This window comes from Rhipicephalus sanguineus, chromosome 2 (genome assembly GCF_013339695.2).
Source record: "Rhipicephalus sanguineus isolate Rsan-2018 chromosome 2, BIME_Rsan_1.4, whole genome shotgun sequence".
NCBI classification, from domain to species: Eukaryota; Metazoa; Arthropoda; class Arachnida; order Ixodida; family Ixodidae; genus Rhipicephalus; species Rhipicephalus sanguineus.
In genome coordinates this window covers 169,617,603-169,636,171 of record NC_051177.1, presented here as the reverse complement: position 1 = coordinate 169,636,171, position 18,569 = coordinate 169,617,603, and the positions used below count along the sequence as shown (strand labels likewise).

The window sequence follows — 18,569 nt, the reverse complement described above, 5'->3', positions numbered from 1 at the left end:
CATGAAGTGCATTCCACAGCCGAATGGCACGAGGAAGTGCCGACGAATTGAATGAGAGATGTGCAAGATGAAACTTCAAGCCCCAAGAAAGATTTTTTTACCAGCATAGACGTATTTGTGAAACAATGACAAGAGTGCAAAGTCCCGACGAGTACTAAGGAGTGGAAGTGAACTATCATGTTTTATTCGTGAGATGCTGGATTTGTAACTATAGTTGTTAGAGATAAACCTAGCTGCCCTATTTTGTACTGATTCTAATAAACTAAGTTGTTATGATGGGGGGACCATATTGGAGAGGCACTTTCCAGCTGCGGGCGAACAAATGTCTGAAAAGCTAGCTTGCGAATATTGGAGGGAGAATTTCACAAGGTTCGACGTACGTACCACAGTGACTTTGAAGCGTTAGCACATATGGTTGTAACGTGAAGGTTCCAGGAAAGGTTTGATGTCAGATGAATTCCTAAGTACTTGTGTGTGGTGGCAGGAGAAATTGGATTATTGTTTATGTGATAAGAAAAATTTGAGACTAAGTGTTTACGAGTAAAAGAGATTACTTTGCATTTAGACGAATTAAGGGTCATTAACCAAGTTTTACACTAATTAAAAATAAGCTGAAGATCGTTCTGTAGAATGTGATGGTGATCGGGGCCGGAAATAGGGCGGTATATAATGCAATCATCTGCGCACAATCGCACATGGGAAGCTAGGTTACTGGGAGGTCATTTATATATATTAAAAATAGTAGCGGCTCGAGAACACTACCTCGTGGTACGCCGGAGGTAAATAGCATATGGGAGACGGAAGATTGTTAACTATTGTAAACTGCTGGCGATTCTAAAGAACGTCCCGAAGCCATGTTAGTGACGGTGAATCCAATTTTAGGGCAGTTAACTTTGAAGTCGGGCAGCAGTGGGCCACACGGTCGAATGCCTTCGAAAAATCGAGAAAGATGCTATCAATCTGTATGTTACGGTCTATGTCAAAATGCAAGTTAGTTGTGAATTCTAAAAGCTGTGTCTCACATGAAAAACCTCTCCTGAACCCGTGCTGATTGCAATGGTGAAAAAAAAGTTATTTGATTCTAGATGAGTGTATATGTGCGATGCAATTATGTGCTCGAGCATTTTACAACAAATACAGGTTAGTGAGATGGGTCTATAGTTATCTGGTGAGTGTCTGTCGCCGCTTTTGAATATGGGGACTACTTTTGCAGTCTTCCAATTACACGGGAGTTCTCCTGAAGTTAGTGACAGTCTCAAGATCTGGTATAGTATTTTGCTCGAAGTAATGACGGTGTTCTTTAGCACTTTGGAGTTAATCCCATTGACGCCACAAGAATTAGATAAGATTATTTACAAGATTAACAATGCCATCGATAGAGATTTCAATGGGCCTCATATACTGATACTCAAAGTTGGGAACCTCAGGTATTGTGGAGCAGTCTTCTTCACAAAAAATAGATGAAAAATAAGAATTGAAGCTCGAAGGACACTCATTTATGAGGAAGAGGCACGTGCTTGCTATCATGTAATGAAATGTTGTCAGTATCGCGGTTCGGGGAAATGACTTGCCAAAATTTTTTAGGTTTTGAATTTAGCAGGGATGGAAGATCGTGAGAAAAGTACTTATCTTTAGCACTGCTTAACCCTTTGCAGTCCGAAACCTTTTTTCACCTTCCGTTCATTCTGGTCTAAATCTAAAAGATTCAAGCCTCATGTAAGAAAAGTTGAATTACTCTTTTACAGATGGTGCATAGTGTAGTTCGAAAACACGCTCGTGAATCAACCGCAAACGAACTTGTTGAGCAGTGCCCGGCCACGGACCTCTGCATGCGTGTTGCGCTGTCGGGCAGGGCCCGACAATGGACCGCAAAGGGTTAAAGCCGAGTTATAGTTTTTTAGACACTCACTGTATTTCGCCCAATCCGCGGGGGTGTCTAATATTTTGGCACTCCTGCAAACACGTTTCTTGTTGTTTCTAAGTCGCCTAAGGGAATTCGTGAACCAAGGGTTCGATTTATCATTGGTTATTTTGATTAACGGGATGCACTGGTTTACTAACGAGCATCATTTATCGCGGAACAGCACCCAGTTCTCCTCGACCGTTCGACTGTGCAGAGAAGGAAGAAATTCATTGTGGTAAAAAAATCCTAGTTCAGCATTCATGGTAGCGTAATCACCCTTGCTATAGTTACGAATAGTTTTGTTTACTTTGCCCGTAAAGGGTAACGGAATATTAATAGTTAACTGGAGCAGATATTGGTCGCTAAAACTATCAAGATAAGTTATTTGCTCTACTGCTTCCGGATTGCTTGCAAGTACTAAGTCCAGTATATTAGATCCGCAAGTGGGTTAGTTGATAACCTGGGAGAAATTGAAGTCCAGGGTGAAATTAATGAAATCTGATGACATTTGACAAGGAGAGGTTAGCTTTGCCCACTCGATGTGCGGAAAATAAAATCCCCCAAAAGATAAACCATATCTGCATGGCAGGCCTTAAGTGTATTGGCAATACTGTCGCAAAGATCGATGATGAAGGTTTCGTTTGAATCGGCAGGACGGTAACAAGCACCGATTAGCACATTCGTAGAACGGGTTTGACAGACAGCCCAAATAATCTCGAGGTTTGAATCTGAGTGAATGCAGTGGGAAGTAAATATCTTTTTAATAGCAAGTAAGACACCGTTGTTACGTCTGTTACGGCGGTCGCATCGATACATATTGTAAGTGCTCACGAAGGAAAACAGTTCATTGTTAGAAATATCAGGATGGAGCCAGGTTTCGCTAAGAATAACAATATCAGAATCGGCATCTTCGAGAAAGGAAGAAAATGTATCCTGCTTCGACGCATGACTTCGGATGTTAGTAAATGATAATGATATTGGAGATCTAATGTGATTAGGTAATGATCCTAGACGGTCTTGTATGCACGTGCGCCTGTTTAGCTATTTATTCCGCTTCACAACAGTTTGCGTGACAATATCGTAGACGTAAGTAGATGTACCCATGCGCAGCTTATCAAGAGATAACTTGTATGGTTCGTTTCGAGTCTTGGCAAATTCTATCAATTTTCTTCTAGCTTGGCAGGTGGCAAATGAGAAGTCTTCTCGAATGTAGAACGATGAGCCTTTAAGCTTACGTGCAGCTGCAAGAACATCTTGTTTGTCTCTAAAGAATGTAAATTTGGCTATGAGAGGACGGTGCTTATCAACATTATATTTGCCGAGCCGATGCACACGTTCGAACTGCACACTAGTTGTTGTTATTCCGAGCTTGTCTGCGCAAAACTTCATTATTTTAAGCTCTGATGCTGCCCAATCCTCTGCAGAGTCGTCTTCAATACCAAAGAAAACTAAGTTTGATCGTCGTAGCCTGTTCTCAGCATCCTCGCACCTAGAGTTGTTACGAGCTGATTAGAGACGCCCTGCAGAACATCGGCTCCAGTGGCAGAATTGGCCGAGTGCTCCGAGGGGGCATTTGCTTCTAGGGGCGTTACCCTTGCGTTAAGTAGTTCGATTTTGTGCTCTTGGCAGTTGCTAGTTCGTCTTTCATACTTTTTATTTCAGCATGCAGCTGCGCGTTGCCTTGTTCGAGCTCCGTTATTTTTGCTGGTGCAGCAGCCTCCCCCTTTTTCGTACTCTTTAGTTCAGTGACTAGTGCTGCGTGCACGTCTTCTAGTTTAGAAATTCTATCTGAGACACTTGCAAGGGTTTCCGCCTTTGCCTTGGTCATCGGACCAGGGTTGGACTCAATATCACCAGAAAGCATAAGTAACAATTTCTGCAATACACAGCACAAATGAGAAGCAATAGCGTGTACGCGCTTCTGTACATTGGGCAGTTCTACAGGGCACGACACCTTTAGCAAAAATTGCTGGTCCTCACACACAAAGCACCAGAGAGGTAACTAACCTGCAAAATAGCTTGTGTGAGTTTGTCATCACGGATGCGGTTCCGTGCCCCTGAACATACAGTAAAACCTCGTTAATTCAAAGTCATTGGGACTGTGAAAAATCTAATTAAGCAGGTTTTCAAATTAACCAAACATACAAAAAGCGGGATGCAAGGAACTTTGAATCACTGGAAGTAATCAGAGGTGGTCGTTTCCTGTTCCTGCTAGTTTGCGGCTACAAGGGTTATGTCTTCCAGCAATGCGTGGTCCCAATTTTGCGGCTAAACGGAATGCGCGCCTGCAGGAAAGACGTGCTTCGCTGCAACACAGTAGTGACACGCGGGCAGCATGTCTCCTGCTCCTTGCAGCGTCAGCGCGTCATGATGCGACCATTTGCCCATTCTTTCTGGTAAAATAAAGAATTTAATAATGACCAGTGTGACGGAATTCGCGATGTGTTCTGGGTGGAAAAGGTGATCATTGAAGCTTTCGAACTGAGTTTTCGAAGTAGGCGTTGCAGGCAAGTACTTCGCCAGCAGTGCAAGTGCGCAAATTGCCGGAACAGCCACCATTCGGAGGTTCGCATTGTAGTGTGCACGTATCTCACAGGAGTACGGCCACTAGCGTGGGTTCGGACTTAGTGAGCCACAGGGCCGCGTCTGCCGTCGCCTCGCGTGAACTAGCGCGCCGCTGCACACGCACGTTCAAGCGCAAACGAGGCGCCGAGCGTAGCGCGGCAAGTACACAGTACCGCTCTCGAAATCCGCAACACTTTATTGCCTGCGGCAACACCACAAAACGCAGTACAACGCCCGCTCCCAAAGGCGGCGGGAGAAGCAAAACGGGCTTAACCACGCCACGGGCGAAAGTACAACACAAAGGGTGCCGCGAGCACGTCTCCGCGGGCAAAAGGGCTCACGGGGACACGCCGCTGAGAGAAACGTTCCCTCGCGACTATGCTGCGAGCTCTCACGATCAGCGACCAAAACAGGGCCCGATCGCTCGAGCAAGGACAAACTCCGCTCGCGTTGGCTTCGATAGATACGGTTTCGGCGTAGTAAGACCACGCGCGAATGCACCGCACCGCTCTTCAGCCTAGCGTTCGGAAAGGACAACGTAAGGTAAGCGCTCGCCGCTGGCACCGTTGGCGAACTCCGTCCGAGCGAGCCCAAACAAAGGAGCCGACGGACAGGAAAGAAAATGCGTGCTTACCCTACGAGGTCCAGAGAGGGTCTGACCCGCCGCGCAAAACGTCTCGCGAGACGCGAGCACGCGAGACCCGCACGCGGCGCCACCGTCGAGATCCGGCGCCGGGGTGAGGAGGGTTAACGTCACCCCCGCTCGCCCAGCGCCGTAGGACGGCGGAGGAGGGGAGCGACATGATCGGACATGAGGATGGCAGAAATAGGCGAAAAACCCGCGCAATGGCGACGGGCAAGCCTCAATCCCCACAGCATACATCGTGAATTCCGTCAGACCGTCCTTTCTTAATTTATCTATGTTCCTGGAAAGAATGGGTAAATCATGAAGCGCTGACGTTGAGAGAAGCATGCGTCATGCTGCCCGCGTGTCGCTGCTGTCCTGCAGTGAAGCACGTCTTTTCCGCAGGCGCACATTTCAGCTGACCACGAGAACGCCCTTTGTTTAGTTTTTTTTCTTGCACTGGCAGCAGCAAGGCTGGGATGCTTCACTTGTCTCTGATTAGTATTGCTACACTGCATTGCCTTGTGGCTTCTAAGGGCCATCGTTTCTGCAGATTTGCAGCTAAATCTGGATCGGGGAATTGGCACATGGCACCCAAAGTTTTTGAATTAACCGGTACTGACCGCCACTTCAAATTATCCACTCAAATTTACATTGCAAAATATGGGGCCAAAGAAATCCTTCTAATTATACGGGATTTTGAAAGAACAGAGTGCGAATTAATGAGGTTTTACTGTATTACCCTCATATCGATTCATCATTTTTTAAGTTTAAAAGCTCGTTATACCGGCTTATATGCTCTAAGTAGAGTAAATTTTAAAACCTAACATATTTTACAGGTTATCACTAGCATTCTACTGAAAGTCAAATCCTGCTTCATAATGGTGTAATAGTAGCGCAAAAAAAGACGAAGACAAGAAAGTGAACACCACAAGCACTTACTCACAACTGAAAGCTTTATTGCTTGAACAGAAAATATATGTAAACTTGACGCTCGACTTTCTTGTCTTCGTCTTTTTTTGCGCTACTATTACACCATTATGAATCAGTACCAACTGGCTCGCTTTCTGTTTTGCTCACATCCTGCTATTACTCGAAGTTGCTTCCACTTCCCTTTGGACCAAAAAGAATGACATATGCATATGCCTTGTTTCAACTTTAAAAGTATTGCGCTGCTTAGTTGGGTCATGACAAATATGCTAATTTTTCTTTATAATATGTGATATAAACTATTCGAATTCGCTTCGACCAAATCACTATTAGCCTCGAATTCACTTAGGACCTAAAATTTACTATTCGCACAAGCCTATGTTTTTGGCATCATGAAAGCATCATGGCATCATGAGAAAAATCATTTTGCTTTTTAGTGTCCCTTTAAACACAGATTTCTGTTTTTATTTCTTCACTAAAGTTGCAAAAAATTACTGTTGGCAACCCGCACACCAAAAAAGCGAAGATGCATATGATCCCCCATCACGTGACCGTTTACTGGTGTATGTGCGTGGTTAATGGTTTTTATATTGGTGTTGAAATGCACTAACACTTTTTTTGTTATAATCTTTTCTGACTTCAAATGTACAGATACGCCTTCTTTGTACTGAGCAGAACTGGGGGACCACCTTTGCTTGATGTATGCAGCAGCATGAAAGCAGCAGCATGAAAGTTGTTAGCTTAGCATATCTGCACCTGCAGATGAGTTGGAAAACTATCAGGAGCGCTTGGCTTGTGAGGCGCTTAAGGGGCTTCACGTGACGATGAGCACTCAACAAACTTATTCTGCCTGCCTTTTGTTATTGAAAAATGGTCAAGCATGTCAAGATGAAGGTGGTTAGCAACACTCGCACTCACTTCTGTAAAAGCAAGCAGAATGTTGAGTGTAATGAACAGTTTACGAGGAGGGCTATCGGCATCGCTATCGCTTCTCAGCGTTGCTAGAGGAGGGACTCGCCCAACTTTTTTATTGGCCTCTTGGGTCGAAAAATTCTGCTTACAAAATATCTGTGGACATTCGGGATCAACCGCTGCAGGTTTATCCACTACAGAGGGGGAGCTTTTTGTAGTGCCATAAAAAACTGCTTCAAAAAAAATCTGTTGTCATTTTTCGTGTCAGGGGTACTGACATGAAAATTTTCAGTGGTCGTTTTTTTGCGTCAAATGAAAGGCCGGGCCCTCAAGATCCTAGAAAAGGTAATGCTAAGCACGAGGACACCCTGAAAGAGTAATTACGGTATGTTTTTAAAAGTTAGTTTCGGTTCCTACTGTACCGTGACGTCACAACACGGTATGAGCTTCTTGTCACGTGCTCGCACAATATATAGTGACAGCAGCTCCGTACCATGGCTCCGTTTGTGACGCACAAGCGGCCATTTTGAACGTTTTGGTGACGCACAAGTGGCCATCTTGGAAGTATTGGTATCTGATACCTGACGTCACCACAACCAGCTAGACTGCTGCGTGAAGTCATGAGAATTAGTACTGTAGCCTGACGTCAAGCTAGTGTTGATGTCGGTTGGTGCGCCATGGAAAAATTGACTAATATCAAAATAAAATATCATATTAGCATTTGCGGAGTTTCACACTTGCTCACAGTTGTCTCTGCGTACAGGAGATTTGTATGGCAGAGTAAACTTACCTTCGAAAAAAGGTGTCAGTACCCCTTTAACTTTTGTGCCTTGCAGGGTGCAGGGGCGGCAGGGGGCTCGGCCAGCATTGCTGCAATAATCCTGGATGGTCTGGCTGGCAACACGAGCGTGTGCAGCCTCGCCATTGACAGCTGGTTCACCATGCACGATAACGAGGAGGCATTCAAGCGGCTGCTGGCCGATTCGACGACCCTGTCCGAGCTCAGTGTGACTTGCGCCAGGCGTTGCCACGAGGCGAGCTCTGTCTTCGACGCATTGGCCGCCAATTCCAGCGTCACCGATCTTATCCTTGAGGACTTCCACATTGGTCAGCCTGACGGAGAGTCGTTTGCCGAACTGCTTGCCAGGAACAGGACCCTGAAGGAGGTCTCCTTCACGGATTGCTCATGGGACATTTGGGAACGCAATGAGCAGGTAACTGTAGCAATAACATGGTGTTAGGGATTAATTCGCTGACTATGATGCTGATGAAAAGAAGCTGCATCTTAGTCAAATGCTTATTTAATTCCTGCCTCCTACAGCAAGCCTTTTCGATATGTAAGCATGAATTGAGTGGTAATTAAAGTAAGCTAGAGCTGTGCGAATAGCAAAACTTTGCGTGGGAAGCGAATTCGAATATTAACCCCTTCAGGGTTTTCGCAGTACAGTAAAATCTCGTTAATTCGACCCCCGTTAATTCGGAATTTCGGTTAATTCGGACGCGGCGTCTGGTCCCGTCCAAAATGTGCATTGTTCTATGGCTGAGAACTCTCATTAATTCGGACAGATTCGACCGCACTTCGGTTAATTCGAACTCCCGACCGAGGTCGGGTCGAGACGGGGAAGCAGCAGCGGATACCGCCACGGCCGCGGTTCGGATATAATTCGGATTCGCAGCCGAAATCGACGGCGCATCTGAACAATTTCGAGATCGGATCATGGCCTCCGAGATTTAAAACGAGGTAACGAGATCGGATTATGGCCTCCGAGATTTAAAACGAGCTTTGCATCTCGGAGGCACATACACAATGAAAGGCAGTGCATCGCTACTGTCATCAGCAACAGGCAACATGGCGACGGTCCGTCCGCGTTATCAACGCTACAGTTACGGTCCCTAGAATATCGGACCGTACTGCCACTGTATCAACGCGATCAGCCAGCCATGAGTGGTGGATGATAAGAATAGCATAGAATATGGCATAAGGCATCGTTCCGCGATAGCACCCCTGGTGTTCCGCAACGTGCGCGGTGAAGCGTTGTGCAGGCCTGGCGTTCCGGACTTTCCGCACTCCTTTCTACGTACGAGCCGTGCAACATTTTCAACACTGACGAGACAGCGCCTGACAAGACGATCGTGTTTAAGGGGGGACCCGTGCGTCGGCGGGAAATGGAGAAAAGAGCGGGTGACGGTTCTTCTGGCTACGAGCATGACCGGCACAGAGTAGTTGCCGCTGCTGGTGATAGGAAAGGCTGCGAAGCCAAGATGTTTGAACATTAAGCAGCTGCCTGTCGACTACCGCTTTAATAGAAAGGCTTGGATGACCTGGCTGCGTCAGCTAGACCGCCGCTTTGCGGCACAGTGTGCGCGGACCTTCAGGAACTTAGCAAAATTGTGATTTCCTTGCACGTTGCCTCCGCGAAGCAAACCGCGATCACCGACTTCTTTAAGAAATAAAAGTCTGGTGGTGGCGGAAACATTTTTCTAGTGTTTTGATCGTACTCGCGATAATTCGGACCCTCGGTTAATTCGGACATTCTCTATGGTCCCGTGAAGTCCGAATTAACGGGGTTTTACTGTACATGTATGGAAGAAGCTTCCTGGTACCAAAGGGTTTTCGTCGTACATGTACGGCATAGCGTTTATTTTTAAAACACGCGCCTTTTTTGATCATTTCTCTTGCTTGACCTGTGCTGCCACACTTCGGGAATACGTAGAATTTTTTTCATGCGCCGATGTCTCTACGTTGTATTTTTTTTTTTGCTTCCCAAAATGGCGCGCCGGCTATTGCTTGCCCATCTGAGCGCGTTCGCGGTGCAGCTGCTTTAAAGTGCGCGCCTTTTTTGATCATTTTTCTTGCTTGGCATGTGCTGCCACGCTTCGGAAATAAGTGAAATTTGTTTCATGCGCCGATGTCTCTCTGTTGTTGCTTTTTTTATGCTTCGCAAAACTGCGCGCCGGCTATCGCTTACGCAACCGAGCGCGGCCGTGGCGCGGTTGGTTGGTTTCAAACGCGCGCCTTCGATCATTTCTCTTGCTTGGAGTGTGCTGCCACGCTTCAGGAATACGTGGAATTTTTCTAATGTGCTGATGTCTCTCCGTCTTTTTTTTTTGCTTTCCAAAGCTGCGTGGCGGATTTCAGTTGCGCAATAACGCGCGCTCGCGGTCTGGCTGGTTTCGGTTTCGTCCTTTGGGTGGTTTTCGCTTCTTGCGCCCACAAGGCTGATGGCTGTTTGGTTTCTAATCAGCGATTCTTCCGATGCTGACTATTCCCCAAGTGCCGAATCAGAATCTGATTCATCGGATTTCAGTTTGTCAGACGAGGATTTTCTGACGAGTTCAGACTTCGATGACGATCAAGGAGCGACATCTGAAAAGCGTGCGCGGCGAGACGATGCGGACTACGAATAAACCATGTGTATGTAACAACAAAAATGATTTTTTCGTCACTTTACAATCACGAAAAAAATGTTTAGACAATTTTTTTCTTAAATAGAATCGTCTGAAAAATTTATTTCCGCAATAAAAAAATTACACATTTTTTGGACTGGATTTCGCGAAAAAATTCGACCCTCAAAGGGTTAAAGTTTGAGTGCGAATTGAACGAAATATTTTCCTATATCTTTGAATACTTTTCGAATACTTTGAAGCAAAATTACAGAAAAATGTGGCAGAGGATCCCTAAGCATATTCTTACGAGATAGGAACATGAAAGCATTTCTTTTGGCTATGTTGGCGAAGTGCTGTAAGGATGCGGTAAAACGGTGTTATAAAGAATCAGGCAATGCAGAGGCCGAATTGGGTTTACTTACATGATTTGGTGCAACCAAAGTGGTGCTGACAACACTTTACACATCAAAGGAAAAGATGCTGTTTCCTCAAGCTCTCCTCCTCCAACTTCTGTAGAGGCCCAACTGATGTGGTATACAAGGGCACACTCCCTTCGAGTTGGGAGTTCCTCATCCGCAGATTTCCCTCTCCTACACCGTGGCTGCGAGTGGTTTTTGCGGCAGATGTAGGCACTGGTGTCAGTTCCAGTGGCAGAGGTCACGTGGTTTCCACACACTGTGTCTGCAGATGCTAGGCGAGTGTGCGCTTAAACCTGGTCAGGTAATGCTGTCGTGTTAAAATGTAGTGCACAACATGGCCAAAAAGGAAACCATTCCTTTTCCGTAGACTTTGCAGCAGCGCACTGTCCACCACGTGAAATTGAAACTGTGCTGTTCGTTGTCCGCCGCATGAAAACGAAACTCGCGAGTGCAGTATTGTGACGAGCCTGGATAACTTCATATTTCGCTGTTTTTCGGGGGATACTAATGAATTTTATGTCGCGCGCTGATTTTGCGGCGCAAGATGTTATTCGGAAAGCACGTTTTGCAAACGAATCGATCGAGTACGAAACCGAAACCACGATCCCGGCATTAGCAACAGCCGACCGCCATTGGCAGATGTAGTGATATCGCCATCGCAGTATGGTGGAGGAACGCATTTAGGAGCTAGCCCGCACGGTAGGGATGCAGAGCTATCCGTTAATTTACTATCGATAGCATTGATAGTTTATTTGAAACTATTGATGGTGTAAACAAACTATCGATAGTAGTACTATCGAAACGATCGATAGTGCAATCGACAGTACCATCGGTAATATTACTGGCGATAGTGCACTCTTAGAAACAAGTTAGTATACAGTTAGTACATGCATGCATATACTATAGTCGGGTACAACTTTAGAAGGCAGCGGCATTTCCTCCTCAAAGGCGGATTGTCACGTGTTATCTCGGGGGTGCTTGCAATAATGGATCGGGAGAGAGTGAGACGGGCTCAGGAGACCGTGGTAGGATGGGCAAAATAACAAAGTTTATAATGAGCAAAGAGATAACATAAAAGAGCGTTAAGAACACTGAACAATCCAGCAAAAGACCTATTTACATTTGACAAAAATCTCAGTTCATATCTAGAACTGAAACTAGCTAAACACTGCGTTATAGCTAGGCTTAGATAAGTCTCCAACTCAGTCTGGCCACTATGGGCCTTGTGACAATCGAACGTTCTTACAGATCGTTGCGATGACTCGAAGTTCCCGTTGCGTCAATCTCTCATCGAGACCGTCGTCGACGTCCTCAGTAGGCCTCCGAGTTCATCGTCGGTTGCCTTCGTCCAGCCCGCTGCTCGCTCTCGTCGCGTGCGTCCCCAGTAGTCTTCTCCGTCCTCGGTCCGTCGAGGTTAGGCCTAACTGGGCCTTGGTCCCTTGCTTCGGGACTCTACAGGTGACGGGCGTCTTGTTGACTGCACTGTGGTCTGCAGCCGTCCTGCCGAGAAGAGAAGGGCTGCTGGCGATCCCGGAACTGCTGTATTGAGGGGCGACGGTCCGGGCAGCCTCGCTCGGAGCCTTCCAAGGTCGACGGCCACTCCCCGGGCCTTGCGTTCCGCCACCTCCAGAACCGAGTACCAGCCGCTTTCGCCGCGGATGCGATGCTTGCTCCTTCCTCGATCTTCTCCGTCCGGCGTCCCACAGCACAGTCACACTATCCTCTTCCGTCGTTCACCATCACGGCTCGGGTCGCCTGCCACGAGCCCCTCTCTGGCCAATCCTCTGCGTCGACGTGGCTGGTGCACATGCCATCGGGTGACTTTTGCTTCTCGCGCACCGTTGCCGCGCTTCCACGTCCGGCACACGCCTCGTGCCCCTCCTTTACTCATCACACGGATGAACACAAGCCTGTACCAATGGGCGCGCACTCGGGACTGACGTCATGAGCGGGACGGCCGGGGGCTCCGCCTTCGGAGAACATCGGCGCATGCATGAGCGGGACTATTTCTTTAGTCGCGAAGGCGATCGGCTGCCGCGCTTCGGTCGTCTGGGTGGGGCCTCTCCTGCCTTCTTAAGTTGTATCCGACTATGGTATAGAGCGTATTTTGCAACCTTTGCGACATCCCTTTACTACCCAGCAGCTAGTAGAGCTGGTAAATTTTGCCTTTACTAACCGGGGAGCCTTTCTCAGTGTCTATAAGTATACTACAAAAATACCAATGTTGCCAGATGCTTCGTAGATGCCATAGTTTATTATGCCGTAATTGTGACAGATTTGTGGAGAATTTAGGCAAAACTTCAATTAGGCAAAATTTAGCGAAACTTCAAGATTATGTTGAAATAACAGTATCGTGATACTTGATGGCATACAGATGTACTAGCACTAGGATAATACGCTGGGTAAAAAATAATCGTTTGCCTTTCTATATTTTTCTATATTTTATGACTGCTGACTGGTACAGTGTGTGCTATTTCAAAGTAGGTACATAAATAGTTGTCAAGTTGCTATTAGAGTAGATGGCGCGTACATAGAAGCCTTGATATTCTGTGTGTGCGTGTGTGTTTATTTATTTTCAATACTGTCGACCGCAGTCTTAGAGTCATTACAGAGGGCATATTGTAGATAGTATTCATTCATAAAGAGCAAACAGTAACATTCCAAGTAATGCACGGATTCACTTACACTATTCGTAAACTACAACAAAATACAAGGATCAATGAATTCTCCATAAAATGGAAAACGAGGAGATATTCGTACCAAAATTTGTTATACACTGTTACAAAAATATGTAGATATCTAGCGCATCTTTAATATCGGCACAACTATCATTACCTACAAGTGCGTCAAGCAAACTATTCTGCATTATATTTGCGCGAAGAAAAAAGAAACTGGAATGAGAGGCGTCAATTGGAAAGGCACCGAATTTTTCGGTATGCATGATATCAGAAGAGCAGGACAAATGACGGTGACCGAATCAACAATATGTGCAGTTTTCTAGCAGCAAACTCAGGAAACTGCCGACTTGCACATACCAAGCCAGGTATTTGAGCGATGGATTGAATGCACAAAAAATAATTTTTTTTTTCTATCTCTTCATCTCTTCATTTCACCAGATAGAGGCGAAAAGGTAGGCCTGACTAAGTACTGTCTGGCCTGCTACAGTGCACTGTGTAAAAAGGAAAGAGGAAAAGAACAAAAGTATGCGAAGCATTGACGTACTACTGTAGGTTACGCATGGTTTCTAACACTGCGCTGAATGCGGATAGTGTGTTGGCATTAGTAGCACTTGCATTCAGTTTATTCGATTCACGTATTGTTAGTTGGCAAAACGATTTTCCAAAGACGTCGCTGTTTGAGGAATATTCTTTCTGACTATTTGCGCTTATGACGAATAGGGCACGAATGTGAAAGTGTGACGTACTTAGTCACTTCTACCTTGTAGTGGCCACGTAGCAACTGGTACAAGAACCTCAGGTGCCTCTTTTGCTCTAGTAGCTAGTTTATCAATGCCAGAAAGTTAGTGGGAGAATCATTACGTTTGAACTTGTTGTGTACAAACCGTGTGGCTTTGAATTGTAGTGCCTCTAATTTACTAGTACTACCGTAACTATTCTAAGCACCCCCTTTTCTTTTCACGATCGCAATACTAAAAGTGAGGCGGGGGTGCTTAGATTTGAGAAATTGAAAAAATGAGCGCACGCCCAACCCTTTTTCGCGGCGATATTTCAACGAGATGTGTGTGAGAAATCACATTTTATTTTGAAAACAGTAAAACTAGAAATACAAGTAATCCCTCGTTAACTCAAAGCCATCAGATCCGGGCAAAATTTCGAGTTAAGCAAAACGCCGAAAATGTTTGTCCAGGTCACTGTAAAAGAAAAGCCAGTGCTGCCAGGAAAAGCTCCACTGCACGAGAGAGCTACCGTAGTAAAGGCACAAGAATTCCCAGGAGAAAAAAAATTTATAATTGAGGATCAAGGAATTGCATGATGCTCGCCTGTTTCGCGTTCGCGTTCGGTCCGAGAAAGGCGTTCTCGGTTCGTTGGTCGCCACCGCTGCATTCGACCTTGTTGCGGAGCAAGCGCAGCACGTTACGTGTTTCTGTCGTAGGCAATTCTCGAGACTCTTCCTCGTCTGCATGGTCATGTGCGTCGTTCACGGCCATCTCAACGATATCGGCGTCCGACAGCATTCCAGTAACGGGGACGTCCGCCTCGTAGAGCGCATACTCCTCAAAGGCGATCTCACCGTCTTCAGTATCCCTCACGCAGCCAGTTGCCTTGCGCACTTCGTTGCACCGCGCATCACAGCCGCTGAATTCTGCACCAATGCCTTCTTTGATCGATGCAGGGCCGCGAGGAAACCCTGCATGTGCGAAGCAGTCAACAATTGCTCGCGGGCGTAGTTGGCGCCAGGCTTCGGCCATCAGATTGACAGCACCCAGCAGATCGATTTCATACTTTTCCCATTGTCGTATGACAGCCGAATTCGGTACAGCAGGCTTTTCCTATAATACTTCCGGGCCATCTCAATGACTCCCTGATCCATTGGCTGGAGAACGGACGTCATGTTCGCCGGCAGGAACTCCAGCGTAACAGCCGCCAGGTTGTCGATCTTTCCGTGACTGGGGCAGTTATCCACAACAAACAACACTTTCCAACCATCCTTTGCCATCTTCCGGTCAAGCGCATAGACATGCTCTTCGAAAAGCGCCATGGGCACATGGGTTGTTTAAAAGAAAATAAAAGTGTAGAATGACGATTTAGAATAAGAGGAGTCTTTGAAGGGACTGTATCGTCTTAATGAAGAACATTGTCTTGACGTCAATTAAGGGACGTTTGTTTAATGCTACATATTGCGCTGGCTGTCATCGGGACTGTTAGCGCCGTCGTGTGAGTAGGGGTGGGTGCGATCGCGACGTTTCGGCTTATCGTTTGTTGGGTAATTGCCCACATCTTTATTATGCGTATTACATATATTTTAAGCACAAATGTGTATTATAATTTAATATATGTATAGTTTTATGCACTAATATATACGCCTAATATAAACATATAAACGCCAGTCTCCTGTGCCCCTGGTTGCCTTCGTATTGCACTGCCCGTCAGGGTCAGCTCCGCACTTCCTTCCATTGAGGTAGGAAGTATGCTTTTACAGTACAAAAACAGTGACATAGGTGCTAACACGGCTTCGGTGCTCCGAGCACGCGATGTATTTGTGCCAATTGTAACCGCGATTGCGAGTTGTCACCGTTTCATATGACGGTGCTGCGTCGTTTGTGCCACATTTAGGACCGAGTGGACACGTGTGTTTTGGTCCTGCCCTTTTTAAGAGCAGTGTTACGAAAGGACGTTCCTGGAAGCGGTGCCTTTGTGAAGAAACGCCACCATTCCGTGAGCTATTGGCTTTACTGCACCAGTAACGTGTTACGTTTTTGATGGAAAGGTAGAGGGAACGCCGTTCCTTCTGTAAACGATCCCAGGGGTGAGCCTGGATGTGTATGAGCGGTCTGTGGCTCGCTCTCTTTTCCGATCTCTTCGTAGTGAAAGAGACTATGAAACTGAAAGCTGTGGCAGCATTTCCTGAGACATTACGTGTAGACCAGGTTTCGGAGAAGAGCGAGACGAATGTTTAGTTATGTGTTCGCATGTTACGAGTGGAGGCAGTCTCGAATTCGAAAAGCACTCGGTGGCCTCGTGACGTGGGCGGCCTAATCGTTTTCAAATGCTATCAGGTGACCGCTAGATCCAGTGACGTCACTGGCGAGCTTCTGCCATGATGTGAGCGCTGCTGTTTCGTCCGCTGTGTTGAGCGTGGCTAGTGCTTGTTTTATCAATCATCCAACAACGTTGCTTATCTAGAGCGGCGATGGACGAAAGAGCTGGGAGGAGCGTAAAAATCCGTCAGAAAAGCTCGATTCACTTGGCGAATCTCATCGGTGGCTGCTATTCTGTTCTTGTTGTCCAACTGAGGCGACGTTTTCCATGAGGCTTGTGGTAGCCGCAGAATTAGAGGTGCTGAAATATTCTCGCTTCGATCATATTTGTAAGGTAGCAGGTTGAGAAGCGACCAAGGAAGCAGTAAAATCACAACATTTGCGCTCTAGCTGTAACCGTGTTTATGTGTAACATGCCATCGACGTGATGTACGCTTTACTGAGTCGTGTTTAGATTGGGCAACGCTGCGTCCTCAAGGCATACCATTCCCATGCGCGCACTTCCGAATGCCGAAGCATTTATCTGTCCACTACGCAATACAATCCGGGCAGTAGCGAGCTTTAGTTAGTCTGTAGACTTCCTAACGTTTGCGGCTACCTTGTTACCAGAGCTGTTGACTGCTGCAGCAGCCGCGGAGCCGGTAGCGACATCTTCTGGCGTTTTGTCCAACTACAATTTTTTTTTTAACGTCGCGTTGCTCTTCTTGTTGCAAAAAAAAAGCAAAGATAATACTGTGAGTTGCTAAATATCTCGCGGCTAATGCTTTGCCTAGAATCAGTCATCGGGTAAGTCGCTGTAGTGTTATTTTGTAGGTCTCTGGTTAGGCTATCCATAATCAGGTGTCGCCACCTGCGTTGTCCGTCTCGTACATGCCTCCGGTAACCCGACCAGAACTCGTGATGTACGTTGTTTACAAAAAAGCCCTGCACAATGACATCATCGCTGTTTGTTTCTATTTGCGAGTTGGCACTTTCACAAACTTCAAAACTCCATTAAAATTCTTTTTTAGGCTGTAGTTGTGGCTGATATTGCACAGATGTCACCTATGTAGACCCACTAGTGTGGTGCAGCCAAGGAGGTTAAAATAAAATTTGCTGGAGTGGAGGAGGCGCCACTCAGCTGAAGCCGCGCGCCGCCATCTTGCCATGGGCAGAAAGCGCGCCTTCCGCAACGCATGCTGCAGCGGCCGCATGGATGTTCCAGCTGTTATCTGGCGTGGTGGCGTCCGGACGTTGTTGGGTACATTGTGCGTTGCGTACGGCTGTATAAATCGAGCGAAAAGGTACTCTGGGATGAAGTTTCAGTTGTAAGCAGAACATTTCGAGTTCGATGAAAACTTCTCTATGTGCCGGAATACATGCTGACAGCCCTCAATCTGTCTCTAATTTCACATCTGATGGTCATTCTTTTTTCCTAACCGGTTTCGTAAGGACCCAAATGTTCGAAGCACGTCGGGGCAGGCTGTTTGACGGGAAGTCTGGAAGCCAAAAGACGGTGATCACATATGTTAGAGGCACTTCTCGCCAAATTGTTTCGACCGGAGTCACCAGACTAGGCTGCGACCTGGGAGTTGTCCGACTAGCTGTGCTTGACGCATTTGTAAAACACTTGCAAAACCCAGTGATACACATTCTTATGCTTGTTGATACCACTGGTGCGGAGCGCGAATAGGAAAATAACGCACCGTTTGCTATTCGTTGAAATTATATAAATAGGCGAGATTTCTTTATCGGTTGCCCTGTTCGTGTTATAAAAGGGTAGCTCGCAACTACAAGGTTAAGTAACATCATTTGGGCAATACACAAGGACCTGTTTTTTCTTACATTTGTGCCTTTTTTTGTTATATTTGTATTTGTTTATGCAGTGCAGCGAGTAAAACCAGCAGGTCTGAACTGTGCAGTGCTCTTTCCAGCTGCAAATAAAGCGACCTAACCGAGGCCCAGGGGTACTCCGGCCGTTATACGTGTTCAAATTGAAAAAGGTTGTTGAAGATGTGACAGTTGCATCACCTATACGGCAGCATTACGTACAAATGCTTCATGTTTCCCATGGGGAGATAAAACAGATCAAGATGAAAATTCTGCAGCAGAAAAATTGCAGACTAACCA

At 46.3% G+C, this 18,569-nt stretch overlaps 1 protein-coding gene across 2 annotated transcripts in view; it reads left to right on the top strand.

Moving 5' to 3' along the window:
• The window catches only part of LOC119383854 (uncharacterized), a 773,402-nt gene that overhangs the window by 41,889 nt on the left and 712,944 nt on the right, over positions 1 to 18,569 (top strand). For both annotated transcript variants that reach the window (XM_049412685.1, XM_037652128.2), the window contains exon 4: positions 7,772 to 8,149. In XM_049412685.1, coding sequence (XP_049268642.1) covers positions 7,772 to 8,149 — 378 coding nt within the window. The remainder of the gene's footprint in view (positions 1 to 7,771; positions 8,150 to 18,569) is intronic.